This window comes from Pygocentrus nattereri, chromosome 28 (genome assembly GCF_015220715.1).
Source record: "Pygocentrus nattereri isolate fPygNat1 chromosome 28, fPygNat1.pri, whole genome shotgun sequence".
Taxonomy (NCBI): domain Eukaryota; kingdom Metazoa; phylum Chordata; class Actinopteri; order Characiformes; family Serrasalmidae; genus Pygocentrus; species Pygocentrus nattereri.
This window is the reverse complement of record NC_051238.1, coordinates 25,052,298-25,071,950: the sequence shown is the minus strand read 5'-3', so window position 1 is coordinate 25,071,950 and position 19,653 is coordinate 25,052,298. Positions and strand designations below refer to the sequence as shown.

Below are 19,653 nucleotides of genomic sequence, written 5' to 3'. Positions count from 1 at the left end.
TCTGCATATTTCTCTCTTTCGTCTCAGTTTATCTGTTTTCCTTTTTTCCTCCCCCCCGCCCCCTGCATTCCCTCTCGCTTTAACCTTCTTCTGAACCCTGGCTCTTCTTTTTGAGTCTGTGTAATTTGGCTTATCATGATCTCCATAGTTTCCATGTCCTCATTAAAGGTTGGGCAATGACTGATTGAAGTACATTAGAGTGATACATCTAGAACATTATCAATCGGGTGTTGTGATTACATTAAAGAGCCCATATCGTGGAAAGACACCCGCTTTTTTAAATGATAAAGTTTGATGTAGTATGTAAACATTGTTACAAGGTTCAGAATCTTTGCTCCTCTGTCCACATACCAAAATGAAGCTGCATGAAGAGCCCGTTTTGAATGTTTTGCTTTTGTGATGTCATGAAAAGACATTTACTTATGCTGTGCATACCAATTGGATCTACAGGATCTTTAGCCCCGCCCATGCACGTTATAAAGAGTGGTTAACTCTCAACTGCTTTTTCAATGAAGGCCAATCAGAACAGAAGTCATTTTAATATATCACTCTGAAAAGCACAGTAACTGAAGGGTCTGTTTAATTGTAAAGCATAAAGAAAGATTAAGCTTCTATGCCGTTTGTCCTTCTGGGTCGCGGGGGTGCTGGAGCCCAGCTATCCCAGCTGTCAATGGACTAAATAGCCATTTGGAATACAATTTCTGTCCAACTGAACGAGAAGTTGAGTAGAGTGCATATAAACACTTCACTGTTAATCAGGAATTTGAACGTATTAAATTGGATTGGCTCAAAGTGCTTTACAGACAGCTGATAAACAGTTATACAGTTTATAATAGTTAAGTATTCATTTTGAATCATAAGAAAATGGCACAGAAGAAATCAAAAGATAAAAGTGAGGCATGTATGATTTTGGTAACACTTTATTTGAAGGCTACCTACATAAGGGCTTCATGACGCATTCATAAGCGCTGAATAGTGCGTTTATGAAGCACTACTTGAACATTTATTAAGTGCTTATGGTAGTTCACGCAACCTGACATAAGATGTTTTATGAAATAAATGACATTGTACTGACATAATAAGAATAAACACTGAACATATTTACAGCACTAAACATTTAAAACACTGTACATAACTATTTATGTCAGCATTCTCAAGATGACATTGTATTAATATCAGGTGAAATATGCCTGGAAACCACCCCCTCTTCCCTCCATGGCATGGATAAGATGATTGATGCAATTATGTATAGGGTTTAAAATGTTTAGTGCTGTAAATATGTTCAACGTTTATTCTTATTATGTCAGCACAATGTCATTTATTTCATAAAACATCTTATGTCAGGTTGCGAGAACCGACATAAGCACTTAATAAATGTTCAGTAGTGTTTCATAAACACATTATTCAGTGCTTATGAATGTGTTATGAAGTCCTTATGTAGGTAGCCTTCAAATAAAGTGTTACCATGATTTCGTACCGTTGAACATTCAAAACTGGCACTGAACAGATTTCAGCATGGGTCAGATTTTCATCCTGATGATTGGTGATGGACTTATTTGCATGTATGCCCTATTTCAGTATCTGTTTGATTCACACAGTGCACGTTCTCAGAGCCAAGGTCAACTAATCAGAACATACCAAAGCAAGTTGAAATGTGCACTTTTATTATCCTGGTCCTCAGAATATGACACATTTTGTTAGTGCTGTGCTGCAGTATTTTCTGAAATATATACAGCACGAACGTTTGTGCTGCAAGCATTTTCCTTTTCAGCAGTGAGGTGAACATTCCCACCCTTTTTGTTGTTCCCTTGCTAAACGTGTTTTATTGATGCGTCATAGACGAGGACATTTGCCCTCATACCTGCCTGGAAGAATCCATTAGTTGATTATATGTGCAGACAGGTGTGCTCCTGCAAGTTAACAAGATTGCAGTGTCCTTAAAGGTCTCTGGCTTGAATTGCAAAATTTGGTTTCACTCAGATATTTCCATTGTCGGAAATGCTGCACGCATACCTCCTGCCGTATTACTACATGTGGCGTTTTATTTGAAGGTTTCTACAATGAATCACATCAAAAGAAGTGGAATAAAGAGCTGGTATTCATTCAGAATCACTGCGTATCTGCTTCTGATTTTTCAGTCAAGGCCTCACCCTTGGAGCCATTTATTCGGACTGGCTGGATACACCTGGAATTCCGAAGGTAAGAAACGCAAGAGCAAACCTCACGTCTGTTTCAAGCTGTTTGCTTAATCAAGAAAGATTAAATGCACTCTGATTATGCAAACGCAAGTGAATGCAACCTTGTTACACAACGGCTGGAATGGTGTTTTTGAGCGCTGTCCCTGCTTCACACATGAGTGCTTTAGGACCATTGGAAATCCATTTTTCAATCTCACATTCAGATGCAAGTGTCTGGCTTATGCAAGGCTTGAATGGTATGGCTTCCTCACTAATTTTAGCTCTATTTAGCTTTAAGCCTGGTTATATAGCGTCGCTATCGCTACTTAATGCACATGATGACTATGTAGTGATGGAGGGCAAACGTTACAGAAGAGCGTTTTATCCTCTCTGTTCAGACTGGGTCAGGTTATTATTGGATTTGACTATTGTTATACACTCTGGGAGGAAATTCGCCTTGATCCCAGGCTGAGATCATGTTTCTGCTTCAGCTTCAGAGTCTTGATGTGTGGTCCTCTACAGGATGTGCTGGATCTTTCCTACTGAATCTTAGAGTAGGGGAAGATTGGCATTACCTTAAGTATGCGCTGTGCATTCCGTGAGCCACCCCTTTGCACCCCTTTGCATGTTGCTTCTTGACTAGTGTCACTGTTAAATTGATCTATAGGTTTTAGCTACAAAAAGCAGTGGGAATTCCAAGATTCAGATGAGCTTCCATGGATGCTTGATCCTTTACTGCCACAGCCTGAAAAATTTTTGAAAAAAGGAATTTTTCAGTCTTTACTCAAGACATATTTTCCTTATGTTATCACCAATATAGAGGCAGTTACTGCTAACATTACTGCGAGGCAGTTACTGCTAACATTACTGCGAGGCAGTTACTGCTAACATTTCTGTGAGGCATTTACTGCTAACATTACTGCGAGGCATTTACTGCTAACATTACTGCAAGGACGTTACTGCTGATGGTACTAAAAGGAAGCTTCTGCTAACATTACTGCAAGGCAGTTACTGCTAACATTAATGCGAGGCAGTTACTGCTGATGTTACTGCAAGGCAGTTACTGCTAACATTACTGCAAGGCAGTTACTGCTAACATTAATGCGAGGCAGTTACTGCTGACGTTACTGCAAGGCAGTTACTGCTAACATTACTGCAAGGCAGTTACTGCTAACATTAATGCGAGGCAGTTACTGCTGACGTTACTGCAAGGCGGTTACTGCTAACATTACTGCGAGGCAGTTACTGCTAACGTTACTGTGAGGCAGTTACTGCTAACATTACTGGGAGGCAGTTACTGCTGACGTTACTGCGAGGCAGTTACTGCTAACGTTACTGTGAGGCAGTTACTGCTAACATTACTGCAAGGCAGTTACTGCTGACGGTACTAAAAGGCAGTTACTGCTAACATTACTGCGAGGCAGTTACTGCTGATGGTACTAAAAGGCAGTTACTGCTGACGGTACTAGAAGCCGATGCATTTGGGTTGATGTATAAATGAAACTGATAAAGATGTTGAAAGCGTTTTAATCATTTCGGACATCGTGACGTAAAGGCAGTGTAAACTCGCTGTGGCATTGTGGTGATCGTTCCCTGCTCTGATCCAGCACTGCATGCCTCTTTTGTTTGTGGCAGTCATCTAATGGTGCGTAGCTGCCAAAACCAACACAAGGATCAATTTTGTCATTTTAGATAAAAATCCCTCTTTTTTCCTCTTCTGGGCCATTACTGTGGGCTTGATAACACATTGTACTTGAACGTCTCTCAAAGTAAATAATGGCAGGAAATAGTTGGACTCCACAATAAACAGTCTCTTTCTCTCACACACACAAATGTATGAGACACACACCCACAGAATGAGTAATGAGATGGGAATACAGCCCTTTTTTCCATCTGACTATTTTTAAGACAGTGGACATTTATGAATATATGGGGAATAAAGGGGTTTCGAGGTGGACCGAGAATCTTCCCTATCTTTCTCTCATGGCCTCTCTTGACCTCTTCCAACTGCTTATGCTGTGGGCAGCCGCAGAAATGAACCACTGGTTGTGGAATAAATTCTCATTTCCAAATTTGCCATTATAGGAGAAAAGGCTGAACTGGCCTTCTATCAGTGGACTGTGGTCAGCTCATGTGAGGCAGTATTGAAGGCATTGGCATGCAGAGAGGTGCACTGAGGCTTGTTGGAGTAAAGTGACATTCACTCAAATGTCAGCTGTTATGGACCTCAACTGTTCAGTGTGATGGCTCTCTCCTATCTCTCTCACCGTTCTCTGGCCATTCTCTGACAGTGTCTGTTTGTGTGGGTTGATGTGTATGTGAGGGGCATTGAGGACATGTACTTCTGTGTGATGAAACGATTGTATGTCTACATGCATGTGCATGTGTGTGAGCACTGCTGCGCTCCCTTCACTGGCTTCCTATAGCTGCATGATTTAAAACCCTGATGCTGGCCTACAAAGCCAAAAACGGACCAGTCCCTCCCTACTTCATGGTGATGGTGAAATCTCGAACTGTACCACGAGCCCTTCGAGCTTCAAGGCACGTGGAAGACGAGCATTAAGTCTTTTCTCTGAACTGGCACCCAGGTGGTGGATTGAACTCTCATTGGCTGTCCATACAGCAGAGTCCCTCGCTGTCTTCAAACGCAGACTGAAGACCGTCTCTTTACACAGCAGTTAAATGAGCACTGAGAGAAATGTTGATTGTAATGTAATGCACTGCACTTATTAGAATGTATTGATTTGCACTGTGTTTCTTTTCCTCTGGGTATCAACAGGGACTTTTTGTCTCTTAGCAGTATCTGAGCTCAGGACCGGCTTTCTCTCTAACCTATTGGTAACTATCAAAGTTACTTTCTCTCTATAGACAAAGCACTTTTTGTAGGTCACTCTGGATAAGAGCATCTGCTAAATGCTGTAAATGTAAATGTGCATATATGTGTGTTTTTAAAGGATGTTGGGAAGGAGGTGGATCAGTAAACGTGTGAAGGATGTGTTTTTCTACATTTCCAGTCATAAACTGAGCACGCTACTCACTGTAAAGTACTCAAATCTGTGAAATTACACACATGGAACTATGCAGTAAGCAAATCTTATATGTTAGGCTCTTTCAAGTAAGTTACATTCATAAAAATATTACGTATATTCACTGGATGCAAGATGTTTTCATTTGCCAAGACATCATTTTTTCACAGTGTGTCTTGATACGTTTTTCAAATTAAAATGGCTTTGGGAATAAAATCATATATACTGTTCTGTAGGAAAGTCAGAGACCACCTGTTTTAAGTTTAGTTTCCAGTCAAAGCAACCATTAAATACAAGTTATTTTTTCAGGAGATATTCCTAAGGAGATTAGATATAAGATCATTCACTTGCATAAAGAAGGAGAACGTCAAGGGAAAATAAGTGAAAACACAGGAGTTTTGAAAACTGAAAAAATGGGACTCCTAAGAATTGTTCAAGACCTGGTGGACCGCAAAAACTGTCACTGTCAGATAAACGGCACTTAAAGCTGTCCTCTTTGAGAGAGAGGAGAAAATCAAGGTCTCCTCTTGCTTCAGCTCTGAAAAAATCCACAGATATTTCTGTCCATTCTTTCACGGTGAGAAGACAACACTGAATCTGAAAGAATGTTGAGCTGTTCAGAAGCTGTTACTGAGAAAAAGAAACAGATGAAAAAGAAGAAACTTGCAAATCAAACAAAGATCGTTTCAGAACAATAGCCTGACCACCCCAGAGTACACAACATCACTGAATGTGTTTGGGATTACCTGAGTCCTGAGTAGGCGAAAGTGCGACCAACTTCTAAGACTGAACTTTGGAGATGTGGTCTCCGTACTGCAACATCGACTTCCTATTTATCTTTGCCTTAAAGATATTTCATGCGTTTACATACAAGGCTTATGAAAGGCCTATGAACACATATATTCAGTCACGCTTGTCCACAGTTTTGACAGACCTCTGATAGGGCTGCTGGTGGAGTTTCTCGAGTTCGGAGGCTGGACTGTCCGGAATAAGATCCGCCATCATAGCCATAAAGCAGCCATGTGAGCTGTCTCTGCTAACAATGGCAGTTTACTGTCTAAGAGCCCACTCTGGACTGCCCACTCTCTTCCCAAATATGCTCCAGCGTCACAAAAATATCCCTTTCACACACACGCTCTCTTCCCAGGAGTCGGCAAAAACACACGGTTTAACCCTCCCAAACAATATGCTATAGCTGCAGACTGTCTGTCAGCCTCAGGTTAACATTACACAAGCAAAGCAAAATCCCTGGTGTTAAATTAACACCTATACAACTCCATAGAAGTCCATCTAGATCACCACTGTTTAGAGCTCAGTCAACATTTTAGCTGATGATTCTGCTGTCAGTGTTTTAGGTACCTTACACTGAAATCTGCAAAAGGCCTCTCCAACCTGTAGCTTATGAGTCTCTATTAGGTAACAGCATACCAAAGAGGACGTTTGAAAATCAGAAGAATTCAGTGCAGTCATAGCAACCCCTGTCCCTAAAACCGTGATCAGTACAGCTAATCCTTATCCAAGAGAGGCCTGGATTGAGACAGCAGCTCATATGTCAGAAAAACGATGGATCCTCCTCATCATGTAGGAGAGACAGAGAAAATGAAAAGTATTTGGTAACATTTTTTCTTCAGTTGTTTGTTTTTTGTAGTAGTGTTATTCATAACATTCATGCTTGTAACATTAATATCAGTAAAAAATTGTAAAGTGCTGTTGATTGAACTTACTTGGTTGTTTAGTTTTTTCCTTTATGTTATTTCTTTTGAATATAGTGTAATTAGTAGTAGTATACTCTCACTAGAGCGGTTGAAATTCTTTTTAAGGTATTAGTTTTGTCATTGCCGTTACACCGATATGGAAATAAATGCAGATAACGCATGCAGTGCAAAACACGATGAAGTCCCTCTCATGTAGTGAGTTGCAGCCTGAGGCAAGTTAATCCAGTTTGTCAAAGGAGCAGACATCAAATTGTAATGAGCTAATGGAAGAAATAGAGAGTAGAAGGAAGAGCCGGTCTCTTGGGGTGAGCCATTAGCCATTAGCCTTGCATGGAGACTAGCCGGCTTTCCGTGTGCACTGTTAACCAAGCTTCAGGCGATGCCATGTCCTCTGCCTATAAGCCAAGAGGCTCCGCAGATTCTGATAGCTAATAGTGTGAGCGGTTCATAATAGTACTAAATTCGTAGATTAAAGCTCGAGCATAAGAGACGTACATCTGAGACTAATGACTTTTGGACGTAAAAGGACATTTAGCACAGTTTTTGCACCAAGCTAGAGAGACTATTAGAAGCTGCAGTGAGCTTTGCATACACTTGCCTTTTAGGCAGTGTAACATAACAATAAAACAATATTGACATCTGTTTATATTTTGTTAATTTCTGTTTTCACTATTTCTATACTACTATACTGTAAGAATAACTTAATTTACTTCAGTTGCTAACTATGTTTCTTATTAAAACTGGAGGGACATCCAGACTAATATGCCTTTTTTAATCTACAAATATCATTCAACATGTTTTTTTTTTCATTTGGAAAATAAGCATCAATGCACTAATAATGATATATACCAAAACAGTGACTAATCTTATTATTATTAAGAATACTGTGACATACATTTTTGCCCATACTGTCTGATACTTAGTACTTAGTAATTAGTAATGTTCATGCCAGCAAAGCATTCTAGGAATTAATTTTTCCCTTTGGTAGAAATCTAGTCAATAGCATATTTAATAGTAAGACAATGTTGAAGTGAAGAGATGAAGAAAGTAGTTTGATCATATTCATCCTTCATTTTTCTTGTGTTACAGTATTTCAATAATGTAACTAGCAAACATTCGTGCTAGCATAGAGACAGAGCGTAACTTAGTAGCTTCTGTCTTTCATTTGTATCCGTGTTGTTCGTTTGGCTATAATGTAATTAACGTTTGCTACAATAAAGCATTGTTAAAGTGAACAGAAAGGCAGAGTCGTGTTCATTGCTGAAAGGCATTGTGAAGTATACTGAGACACTGTGTGTAAGTTAGTATCTTTGTTCTTTTCTTGTTTGCTGTTTTCTTTGGCAGTAATGTAATTAACAGCATTCACGCCAGCAAAGCATTGTTGAAGTGAATTGAGAGAGAGAGTGAGTTAGAGAGAGCATAAGAGAGCGGTAGGAAGAGGGGAGAGTTTAAGAGAGTGAGAGAGGGGTGGATAGGATATAAGAGAAAAAGATGTAGAGAGTGTGTGACAGAAAGCAAGAGAGAAATATGAGTGAGACAGAGCAATAGAGATATAAGAGAGTATGAGAGAGACAAGTATAGTGAGTGTAAGAGAGAGAGGTAAAGTTAGCGACAGTGTTAGATGCAGAGAGAGAGAGGTAGAGTTAGAGAGAGTATTAGGTGTAGAGAGCATGTGAGAGAGAGAGAAGTATGAGTGAGAGAGCAACAGAGATATGAGAGTATGAGAGAGAGTGTAAGAGAGAGAGAGGTAGAGTTAGAGAGAGTATTAGATGTAGGGAGAGAGGTAGAGAGTATAATAGAGAGGTAGAGTTAGAGTATTACATGTAGAGAGAGTATAAGAGAGAGAGTATTAGATGTACAGAGAGTATAAGCGAGGCAGATACTCTAACTCTAGAGTTAGAGAGAGTATTAGGTGTAGATAGCATGAGAGAGCAACAGAGATATAAGAGAGTATGACAGTGTAAGAGAGAGAGTTAGAGTTAGAGAGTATTAGATGTAGAGAAAGTGTAAGAGAGAGGTAGAGTTAGAGTATTAGATGTAGGGAGAGTATAAGAGAGGCAGAGTTAGAGAGAGTATTAGATGTAGAGAGAGGTAGAGAGAGTATAAGAGAGGCAGTGTTAGAGAGTATTAGAGGTAGAGTATAAGAGAGAGGCAGAGTTAGAGTATTAGATGTAGGGAAAGAGGTAGAGAGTATAAGAGACGTAGAGTTAGAGAGAGTATTAGATGTAGGGAAAGAGATAGAGAGAGTGTAAGATGGAGGCATAGTTAGAGAGAGTATGAGATGTAGGGAGAGAGGTAGAGAGAGTATAAAAGAGAGGTAGAGTTACAGAGTATTAGATGTAGAGAGAGGTAGAGAGAGTATAAGTTGGAGGCAGAGTTAGAGAGAGAATTAGATGTAGGGAGAGAGGTAGAGAGAGTATAAGAGAGGCAGAGTTAGAGAGAGTATTAGATGTAGAGAGAGAGGTAGAGAGAGTATAAGAGAGGCAGAGTTAGAGAGAGTATTAGATGTAGAGAGAGAGGTAGAGAGAGTATAAGAGAGGCAGAGTTAGAGAGAGTATTAGATGTAGGGAGAGATGTAGAGAGGATAAGAGAGAGGCAGAGTTAGAGAGAGTATTAGATGTAGAGAGAGAGGTAGAGAGTATAAGAGAGGCAGAGTTAGAGTATTAGATGTAGGGAGAGAGGTAGAGAGTATAATAGAGAGGTAGAGTTAGAGAGAGTATTAGATGTAGGGAGAGAGGTAGAGAGAGTATAAGAGAGAGGTAGAGTTAGAGAGAGTATTAGATGTAGGGAGAGAGGTAGAGAGTATAATAGAGAGGTAGAGTTAGAGAGAGTATTAGATGTAGGGAGAGAGGTAGAGAGAGTATAAGAGAGAGGTAGAGTTAGAGAGAGTATTAGATGTAGGGAGAGAGGTAGAGAGTATAATAGAGAGGTAGAGTTAGAGAGAGTATTAGATGTAGGGAGAGAGGTAGAGAGGATAAGAGAGAGGTAGAGTTAGAGTATTACATGTACAGAGAGTATAAGCGAGGCAGATACTCTAACTCTAGAGTTAGAGAGAGTATTAGGTGTAGATAGCATGAGAGAGCAACAGAGATATAAGAGAGTATGATAGTGTAAGAGAGAGAGTTAGAGTTAGAGAGTATTAGATGTAGAGAAAGTGTAAGAGAGAGGTAGAGGTAGAGTATTAGATGTAGGGAGAGTATAAGAGAGGCAGAGTTAGCGAGAGTATTAGATGTAGAGAGAGGTAGAGTTAGAGTCTTAGATGTAGGGAGAGTATAAGAGAGGCAGAGTTAGAGAGAGTATTAGATGTAGAGAGAGGTAGAGAGAGTATAAGAGAGGCAGTGTTAGAGAGTATTAGAGGTAGAGTATAAGAGAGAGGCAGAGTTAGAGAGTATTAGAGGTAGAGTATAAGAGAGAGGCAGAGTTAGAGTATTAGATGTAGGGAAAGAGGTAGAGAGGGTGTAAGATGGAGACAGAGTTAGAGAGAGTATTAGATGTAGAGTGAGAGGTAGAGAGAGTATAAGAGAGGCAGAGTTAGAGAGTATTAGAGGTAGAGTATAAGAGAGAGGCAGAGTTAGAGAGAGTATTAGAGGTAGAGAGAGTATAAGAGAGGCAGAGTTAGTGAGTATTAGAGGTAGAGTATAAGAGAGGCAGAGTTAGAGTATTAGATGTAGGGAAAGAGGTAGAGAGGGTGTAAGATGGAGACAGAGTTAGAGAGAGTATTAGATGTAGAGTGAGAGGTAGAGAGAGTATAAGAGAGGCAGAGTTAGAGAGTATTAGAGGTAGAGTATAAGAGAGAGGCAGAGTTAGAGAGAGTATTAGATGTAGAGAGACAGGTAGAGAGAGTATAAGAGAGGCAGAGTTAGAGAGAGTATGAGATGTAGGGAGAGAGGTAGAGAGAGTATGAGAGGCACAGTTAGAGAGAGTATTAGATGTAGAGAGACAGGTAGAGAGAGTATAAGAGAGGCAGAGTTAGAGAGAGTATGAGATGTAGGGAGAGAGGTAGAGAGAGTATAATAGAGAGGTAGAGTTACAGAGTATTAGATGTAGAGAGAGGTAGAGAGAGTATAAGTTGGAGGCAGAGTTAGAGAGAGAATGAGATGTAGGGAGAGAGGTAGAGAGAGTATAATAGAGAGGTAGAGTTACAGAGTATTAGATGTAGAGAGAGGTAGAGAGAGTATAAGTTGGAGGCAGAGTTAGAGAGAGAATTAGATGTAGGGAGAGAGGTAGAGAGAGTATAATAGAGAGGTAGAGTTACAGAGTATTAGATGTAGAGAGAGGTAGAGAGAGTATAAGAGAGGCAGAGTTAGAGAGAGTATTAGATGTAGGGAGAGAGGTAGAGAGGATAAGAGAGGCAGAGTTAGAGTATTAGATGTAGGGAGAGAGGTAGAGAGGATAAGAGAGAGGTAGAATTAGAGAATATTAAATGTAGAGAGATGTAGAGAGGATAAGAGAGAGGTAGAGTTAGAGAGAGTATTAGATGTAGGGAGAGAGGTAGAGAGTATAAGAGAGGTAGAGTTAGAGAGAGTATTAGATGTAAGGAGAGAGGTAGAGAGAGTATAATAGAGAGGTAGAGTTAGAGAGAGTATTAGATGTAGGGAGAGAGGTAGAGAGGATAAGAGAGAGGTAGAGTTAGAGAGAGTATTAGATGTAAGGAGAGAGGTAGAGAGGATAAGAGAGAGGTAGAGTTAGAGAGAGTATTAGATGTAAGGAGAGAGGTAGAGAGAGTATAATAGAGAGGTAGAGTTAGAGAGAGTATTAGATGTAAGGAGAGAGGTAGAGAGAGTATAATAGAGAGGTAGAGTTAGAGAGAGTATTAGATGTAAGGAGAGAGGTAGAGAGAGTATAATAGAGAGGTAGAGTTAGAGAGAGTATTAGATGTAGGGAGAGAGGTAGAGAGGATAAGAGAGAGGTAGAGTTAGAGAGAGTATTAGATGTAAGGAGAGAGGTAGAGAGAGTATAATAGAGAGGTAGAGTTAGAGAGAGTATTAGATGTAGGGAGAGAGGTAGAGAGGATAAGAGAGAGGTAGAGTTAGAGAGAGTATTAGATGTAAGGAGAGAGGTAGAGAGAGTATAATAGAGAGGTAGAGTTAGAGAGAGTATTAGATGTAAGGAGAGAGGTAGAGAGAGTATAATAGAGAGGTAGAGTTAGAGAGAGTATTAGATGTAAGGAGAGAGGTAGAGAGAGTATAATAGAGAGGTAGAGTTAGAGAGAGTATTAGATGTAGGGAGAGAGGTAGAGAGGATAAGAGAGAGGTAGAGTTAGAGAGAGTATTAGATGTAAGGAGAGAGGTAGAGAGAGTATAATAGAGAGGTAGAGTTAGAGAGAGTATTAGATGTAAGGAGAGAGGTAGAGAGAGTATAATAGAGAGGTAGAGTTAGAGAGAGTATTAGATGTAAGGAGAGAGGTAGAGAGGATAAGAGAGAGGTAGAGTTAGAGAGAGTATTAGATGTAAGGAGAGAGGTAGAGAGAGTATAATAGAGAGGTAGAGTTAGAGAGAGTATTAGATGTAGGGAGAGAGGTAGAGAGGATAAGAGAGAGGTAGAGTTAGAGAGAGTATTAGATGTAGGGAGAGAGGTAGAGAGAGTATAATAGAGAGGTAGAGTTAGAGAGAGTATTAGATGTAGGGAGAGAGGTAGAGAGTATAATAGAGAGGTAGAGTTAGAGAGAGTATTAGATGTAGGGAGAGAGGTAGAGAGGATAAGAGAGAGGTAGAGTTAGAGAGAGTATTAGATGTAGGGAGAGAGGTAGAGAGAGTATAATAGAGAGGTAGAGTTAGAGAGAGTATTAGATGTAGGGAGAGAGGTAGAGAGGATAAGAGAGAGGTAGAGTTAGAGAGAGTATTAGATGTAAGGGAGAGAGGTAGAGAGAGTATAATAGAGAGGTAGAGTTAGAGAGAGTATTAGATGTAAGGAGAGAGGTAGAGAGAGTATAATAGAGAGGTAGAGTTAGAGAGAGTATTAGATGTAAGGAGAGAGGTAGAGAGAGTATAATAGAGAGGTAGAGTTAGAGAGAGTATTAGATGTAGGGAGAGAGGTAGAGAGGATAAGAGAGAGGTAGAGTTAGAGAGAGTATTAGATGTAAGGAGAGAGGTAGAGAGAGTATAATAGAGAGGTAGAGTTAGAGAGAGTATTAGATGTAAGGAGAGAGGTAGAGAGAGTATAATAGAGAGGTAGAGTTAGAGAGAGTATTAGATGTAGGGAGAGAGGTAGAGAGGATAAGAGAGAGGTAGAGTTAGAGAGAGTATTAGATGTAAGGAGAGAGGTAGAGAGAGTATAATAGAGAGGTAGAGTTAGAGAGAGTATTAGATGTAGGGAGAGAGGTAGAGAGGATAAGAGAGAGGTAGAGTTAGAGAGAGTATTAGATGTAAGGAGAGAGGTAGAGAGAGTATAATAGAGAGGTAGAGTTAGAGAGAGTATTAGATGTAGGGAGAGAGGTAGAGAGAGTATAATAGAGAGGTAGAGTTAGAGAGAGTATTAGATGTAAGGAGAGAGGTAGAGAGAGTATAAGAGAGAGGTAGAGTTAGAGAGAGTATTAGATGTAAGGAGAGAGGTAGAGAGTATAATAGAGAGGTAGAGTTAGAGAGAGTATTAGATGTAAGGAGAGAGGTAGAGAGAGTATAATAGAGAGGTAGAGTTAGAGAGAGTATTAGATGTAAGGAGAGAGGTAGAGAGAGTATAATAGAGAGGTAGAGTTAGAGAGAGTATTAGATGTAGGGAGAGAGGTAGAGAGAGTATAATAGAGAGGTAGAGTTAGATAGTATTAGATGTAGGGAGAGAGGTAGAGAGAGTATAATAGAGAGGTAGAGTTAGAGAGAGTATTAGATGTAAGGAGAGAGGTAGAGAGAGTATAATAGAGAGGTAGAGTTAGAGAGAGTATTAGATGTAGGGAGAGAGGTAGAGAGAGTATAATAGAGAGGTAGAGTTAGAGAGAGTATTAGATGTAAGGAGAGAGGTAGAGAGAGTATAATAGAGAGGTAGAGTTAGAGAGAGTATTAGATGTAGGGAGAGAGGTAGAGAGAGTATAATAGAGAGGTAGAGTTAGATAGTATTAGATGTAGAGAAAGTATAAGAGAGAGGTAACGTAAGAAAGAGTATTAGGTGTAGGGAGCATGTGAGGGAGAAATATGAGAGAGCAATAGAGATACTATTATGAGAGATTGAAGTAGAGACAGTTTAAGAGAGAGATAGGTAATGTTATAGAGAGTATTAGACGCAGAGAGAGTATGAGAGAGAGAGTATTAGATGTAAAGAGTATAAGAGACAGAAGTAGAGTTAGAGAGAGAGAGATGTGGAGATGATATGAGAGAAGTAGCATAAGGGAGAGAGAGAGGTTGTGTCTGTGATGCTTTCTCCCAGATGTTTTCTATTACTTGGGAGAGGTCTGTCTGTCTGTGAGCTCTTCCATTACCTGAGCCTTTGTTCATACCATTCCCCCGTCTACACACACACACACGCGCACACACACACACACACACACACACACACACAGATATCCATCATCACAGAAGCAGAAGTAAGGGAAGTTGTGTCACCTGTCCTAACTGCAACCTTTTGTTAAATGGCTTTAAAGACTTTCTAGTGGATGAAGGCTTAATTTATGTGTCTGTGACTGCTACTGGATTTGTCTGCTGTACTTAAGTGTGTGCGCAAGGTTGTGTGTGTGAGAGAGAGAGTGAGGGAGAGAGTGAGTGAGAGAGCTGTAGCTCCTCCCCAGGCTGCATAGAAGAAACAGTGTTTGATTACAATGAGGCTTTACTCCCAGACTTGAACTGCTACTGCTGCTGCTCTCTGTCTGTGTCTCTCTGGCTGTCTCTCTCTCCTTTCTCTTGTTCCTTCTCTCCCTCGTTCTTACTCTCTCTCTCTCTCTGTCTGTCTCCTGATCTTGCTGGGTGTCTCTCCTCTTGTTCTTTCTCTCTCTTACACTCTCTCGTCACCTTTCTCTCCTCCCTTTTTTCCATATCTCTCTTCTTCCCTCCCTCTTTCTCTCTCTCCTCTCCAGTTCTCTCCTTCTCTCTTCCTCTCTCACTACCTTTTTCCTTTTTTTTTCTGGTGTCTCTCCTCTGCTGTGTTTTTCCTCTGACTGTGTGTGACAGAGAGAGAGCGAGAGAGAGAGCACAGCGCGCTGTACTGGCGGAGCAGACTTTAATAAGGTTAAGTGCAGCTTGTGTGAGAGCTTGAAGGAGAGGAACAGAGACAGAGAGCGGCAGAACGGAGGAGTGGATCAGCGCGGAACTGACGCCCCATTTCAACTTAATGAGGGAATTTTTCCCCTTCTCTCTCTCTCTCTGTCTCTCTCTCGCTCTCTCTCGCTCTATCTCTCTACTCTACTCTACATTCTCCAGTGGCTGGAAGAAATCAGCTCGACATGGACACACACTCAACCAGTCAAAGAAGTCAAAGAGGAGGTAAATCTTGTTTAATATCTGTTAATATGTTTTAATATGGCTGAAGATCAGTAATTGCCATATAATGGGCCTTTATAGTACTGTTGCTTATATTAGAAGGTGGACTGGACTGCAGGTAGTGTTTTCTTGTGGGAATCGCCATTCTGCTATGCGATCTGTTGAGTGTGTGTGTACACCTCAAGCCTGCTGTGTGTGTGTGTGTGTGTGTGTGTGTGTGTGTGTGTGTGTTGTGGCGTTTTAGCTGTTAGTTGTGGCTGGAGCATCACTCAGTGGCTGAGAGAGGAAATCACAGACTGGAGAGTTCTGTTTGGATTGAACGTGGTGGATGGATCAGTCTTTTTAAGAGACTTTTTGTCTGTTTTATGTGGACGACTTCCAGCTGCTTCATGTAGTGTTCAGTCCAGATTTTGCAGAGACACCTTGTAGTTCAAATACACTTAAGGCAGTTTGTTTGAGAGAGAGAGGGTGAAAGAAAGTCTCTGAGAGAGAGAGAGAGAGAGAGAGAGAGGGAGTCTGTGAGCAGTGGAAAGAGAGATTCTGAGTAGAAAAAGAAAAAAGTAGAAAAGGGGAGACTTGGAGAAGGAGAGAGGGAGACTTTGATTAGGACAAAGAGAGAGAGGCTTTGAGAAGGAGAGAGAAAGACTAAAAAGTAGAGTGGTAAAGGCTGTGGCAAGGAGAAATACGGACAGAGGGACCTTGAGAAAGGAGACGGAGAGAGAGGCGTTACAGAGACATCGAGAAGGAAAGAGAGACTGAGAACTTTGAGAAGGATCAGAGAGAGAGACTGAAAAGAATGTGCAAGAGAGAGACTGAGAAGGGAAAGACTGAGAGACCTTGAAAAGGAGGGAGAGAAAGAGACTTTGAGAAGGAAAGAGAGTGAGAGCGTTTGAGAAGGAAAGAGAGTGAGAGCGTTTGAGAAGGAAAGAGTGAGAGAGAGCGTTTGAGAAGGAAAGAGAGTGAGAGCGTTTGAGAAGGAAAGAGTGAGAGAGAGCGTTTGAGAAGGAAAGAGTGAGAGAGAGCGTTTGAGAAGGAAAGAGTGAGAGAGAGCGTTTGAGAAGGAAAGAGTGAGGGAGAGCGTTTGAGAAGGAAAGAGTGAGAGAGAGCATTTGAGAAGGAAAGAGTGAGAGAGAGCGTTTGAGAAGGAAAGAGTGAGGGAGAGCGTTTGAGAAGGAAAGAGTGAGAGAGAGCATTTGAGAAGGAAAGAGTGAGAGAGAGCGTTTGAGAAGGAAAGAGTGAGTGAGACTTTGAGAAGGAAAGAGTGAGAGAAAGACTTTGGGAAGAAAAGGGAGAGAGAGACTAAAAAGTAAAGAGAAAGAGAGACTTAGAGAAAGAAAGGGGGTGAGAGAGACTGAGAAGGAAAGAGTTTGAGAGAGAGAGTAAGAAAGTTTGAGAAGGAAATAGTGAGAAAGTTTGAGAAGGAAATATTGAGAGACTTAGAGAAGGAAAGGGTGAGAGACCTAGAGAAGGAAAGGGTGAGAGACCTAGAGAAGGAAAGGGAGTGAGAGAGAGATTTTAAGACGGAGAGAGAGTGAGAGAGAGACTTTGAGAGGGAAAGAGAGTGAGAGACCTTGAGAAGGGAGACCTTAAGGGTGAGAGAGATCACATTTTATTTGTAAATAACAAATTGTACACAAACCTGAAAGTATGCATATTGTGCCTCACCTTGTGAGTATTTACTCTCTCTCTCTCTCTCTCTCTCTCTCTCTCTCTCTCTCTCTCTCCCCCTCTCTCTCTAGGTTGTAAAATGGATGCTCCTGAGTGGCGGTGTTGGAAAGGGCACCAAACGGAAGAGAGCGGAGCCCAAGGTGCACTTCAAAGAGGTAAGACCCCTCCAAGCCAGCTTTAAATAGCCTCCATTCCACCCTCTCTCAACATCCCTCCATTTTCCTCTCATCCTCTGCCATCTCCCCTCTTACTTCTAATGAGTGCACTACTTTTATTTATGTACTGCTTATTGATATATAATAGCTGACCCGTTTGCCCGCTGCTCCTTTCCTTTCCTCGGCTGGCCATTCCGTTCTCGTCTGCACGTAGGACTGTTTGTTTAGCATTGTGGCGTGAGTTTATCAGATGGGAGTTGGTGGATGGTGCTGTGTGGAGGTCGTTAAAGGGCTAAGGAAAGGCCCAGTGTGCGGTTTTAGGGGAGGGGGCATCGTCCTTCACTCTTATTTCTTGCCAGCAGAGCGTCAGAATGAGGCAGATGGGAAAAATGGCCCGATTTCGTAGTCTTGGCTGGTCATTTTGTGTGTGGTCATGACCATGACTCATCGCTTTTTTTGGGTTTCCCGAGGCAGCGCTTCAAAATGGCTGACCAGAGCTCTGCCTATTGCTCAGCGTGTAGGTCTGGACGTTATTGTTTACTTACACCCTCTGCCTGTTTATCTAGTGTGCAAAAGTTATGCAGAGTTATGCACATTCCACAGTACAATAACGAAAACATCAAACAAGAAAGATTTGTGGGAATGAAACTGGCAGGAATCGTAACTCGTGCTTTCTTTACACCAGACAGTTAAAGCCTTATAGAAGACCAGTGTATGTTATGCTGTGTTTACAGCAACACTCATGTCAGAAACCACCCATCATGCATTTAAATTCCAGTAAAAAGAGCCTTTGAGCACAGGTTATGTGTTTTTCAGAGGAGATTAGATATAAGACAGTTGACTTGCGTAGGAAAAGGGAACGTTAATAGGAAATAAGTGGATAAACAGGAGTTCTGGAACTAGAGTTTTTAAAAAAATATTAAAAGCTATAGAGGGAATGGGACCCCTACAAACTGCATAAGACTGGTAGACCACTAAAACTGTCACCGTCAAATAAACAGTAGTTAAAACTTACATTTATGGAGATTATCGGATTCCTGTTTTGCTTCAGATCTAAAAAAATTCCAGGGGTTTTTCCATCCATCCACTGTGAGAAGGCAACTCAACCCTAAATGTCTGAGTGTAGCTGTTGCTATTGGTGTTCTCAGAACTACAGATTATCCACCCTGAGGTCCAGACCACAACATCACTGAATGTATTTGTGATGACTTGGATTGTGAGAAGCTGAAAATGCAACCAACTTCTAGGCCTGAACTTTGGAGGTGTGGAAAAATATCCCTGCCGATTTCTTTGAAAACTGATAGTAAGCCTGGAAGCCGTAGGTAAAGGGTGGAAATATTTGATGTTATTGGGGCTTCTGTGTAATCTTTTGTTAACTATGTTTTCTGCTGTTATCGTGCAGATGTAGACTGAATGACTTGTACAGATAATGGCTGTTTTGACTGGAAATGAAATATATGTAAGGTGGGCTCTGAGTTTGTACAGTGCTGTATGTGTATGAGTGTGTGTTTGAGTTATCTCTGAGTTTCGGTGGTGATGTAATGTCTGTTCTGAGCCTCTGTTCTTGTCACTTCAGTGGTAGGGGTGTGGGTGTGTGTGTGGGTGGGTGGGTGTCTGTGTGGTTCGGAGCTCAGAGAATGGACGAGAACACAATACCTCTTCACAAACTTTAGTGAGCAGTAAAGCACTTGCTGAAAGGACACACGGACGTGTTGACTGTGTAGCGTCACAAACTTCACAGCTGGGAATTTCACATCCAGGGACGTCTAGGACTCTTCATAGTTTAAAAATGTCTAGAGAATTAACGCCTTGAACCCCAGGCCTAGTGCTTAGTTGTTAAAAGAGCCATGTCCTGGAAAACCTAATGTTACCTGCATTTTGCAATGAAAATTTCATGTATTATGTAATCACAAACTTTCTAGAGTACTTTTTACTCCCCAGTCAATACAGACTATATATGGAAACTACAGAAACACTCAATTCATTGTTATTGGGTCACAATAACAAAACATTTACATACATCCACCTACTCAGCCTTCTGCAGTTTAGCTCTGTCTATTCACGCTGATGTTATAAGGTGTGTTTCAGCCTGGATTGTTTTTTGAATAAGATGTAATACAGGGCAGCCAGTCAGAATAGAAATGATTCTTTAAAGGCATAATTTTGAAATCACAAGAACTGTATTATTATTATTATTATTATTATTATTATTGTTGTTGTTGTTGTTGTTGTTGTTAGTAGCAGTAGTGTAATATTCATTTGTTCTACATAACTCAGTGTTGTCTCTACATGCTTTAATTGTAAAAGTACAACCTATTAACCCAGAGCCTGTGAACTGGCAGTCTTTTAAAGTAAATACAGTTTAAAAATTTTTTTTACATTTTTAATTAAAATTTTATAGAAAATAATCATATAGTTACAGCCTTGGTCAGAAAAAAAGGCAATTAGATATTTTTCCCACATTTCTAAGCCTTAGGTTTACTGTTTCATGTATTTTCCACCTGTCATCA

At 40.7% G+C, this 19,653-nt stretch overlaps 1 protein-coding gene across 1 annotated transcript in view; it reads left to right on the top strand.

Moving 5' to 3' along the window:
- Positions 1-19,653, top strand: part of aopep (aminopeptidase O (putative)) — a 120,184-nt gene that overhangs the window by 48,948 nt on the left and 51,583 nt on the right. Inside the window, exons 11-13 of the mRNA XM_017714769.2 lie at positions 2,139-2,199; positions 15,261-15,323; positions 17,060-17,143. Of these exons, the coding sequence (XP_017570258.1) occupies positions 2,139-2,199; positions 15,261-15,323; positions 17,060-17,143 (208 nt within the window). The remainder of the gene's footprint in view (positions 1-2,138; positions 2,200-15,260; positions 15,324-17,059; positions 17,144-19,653) is intronic.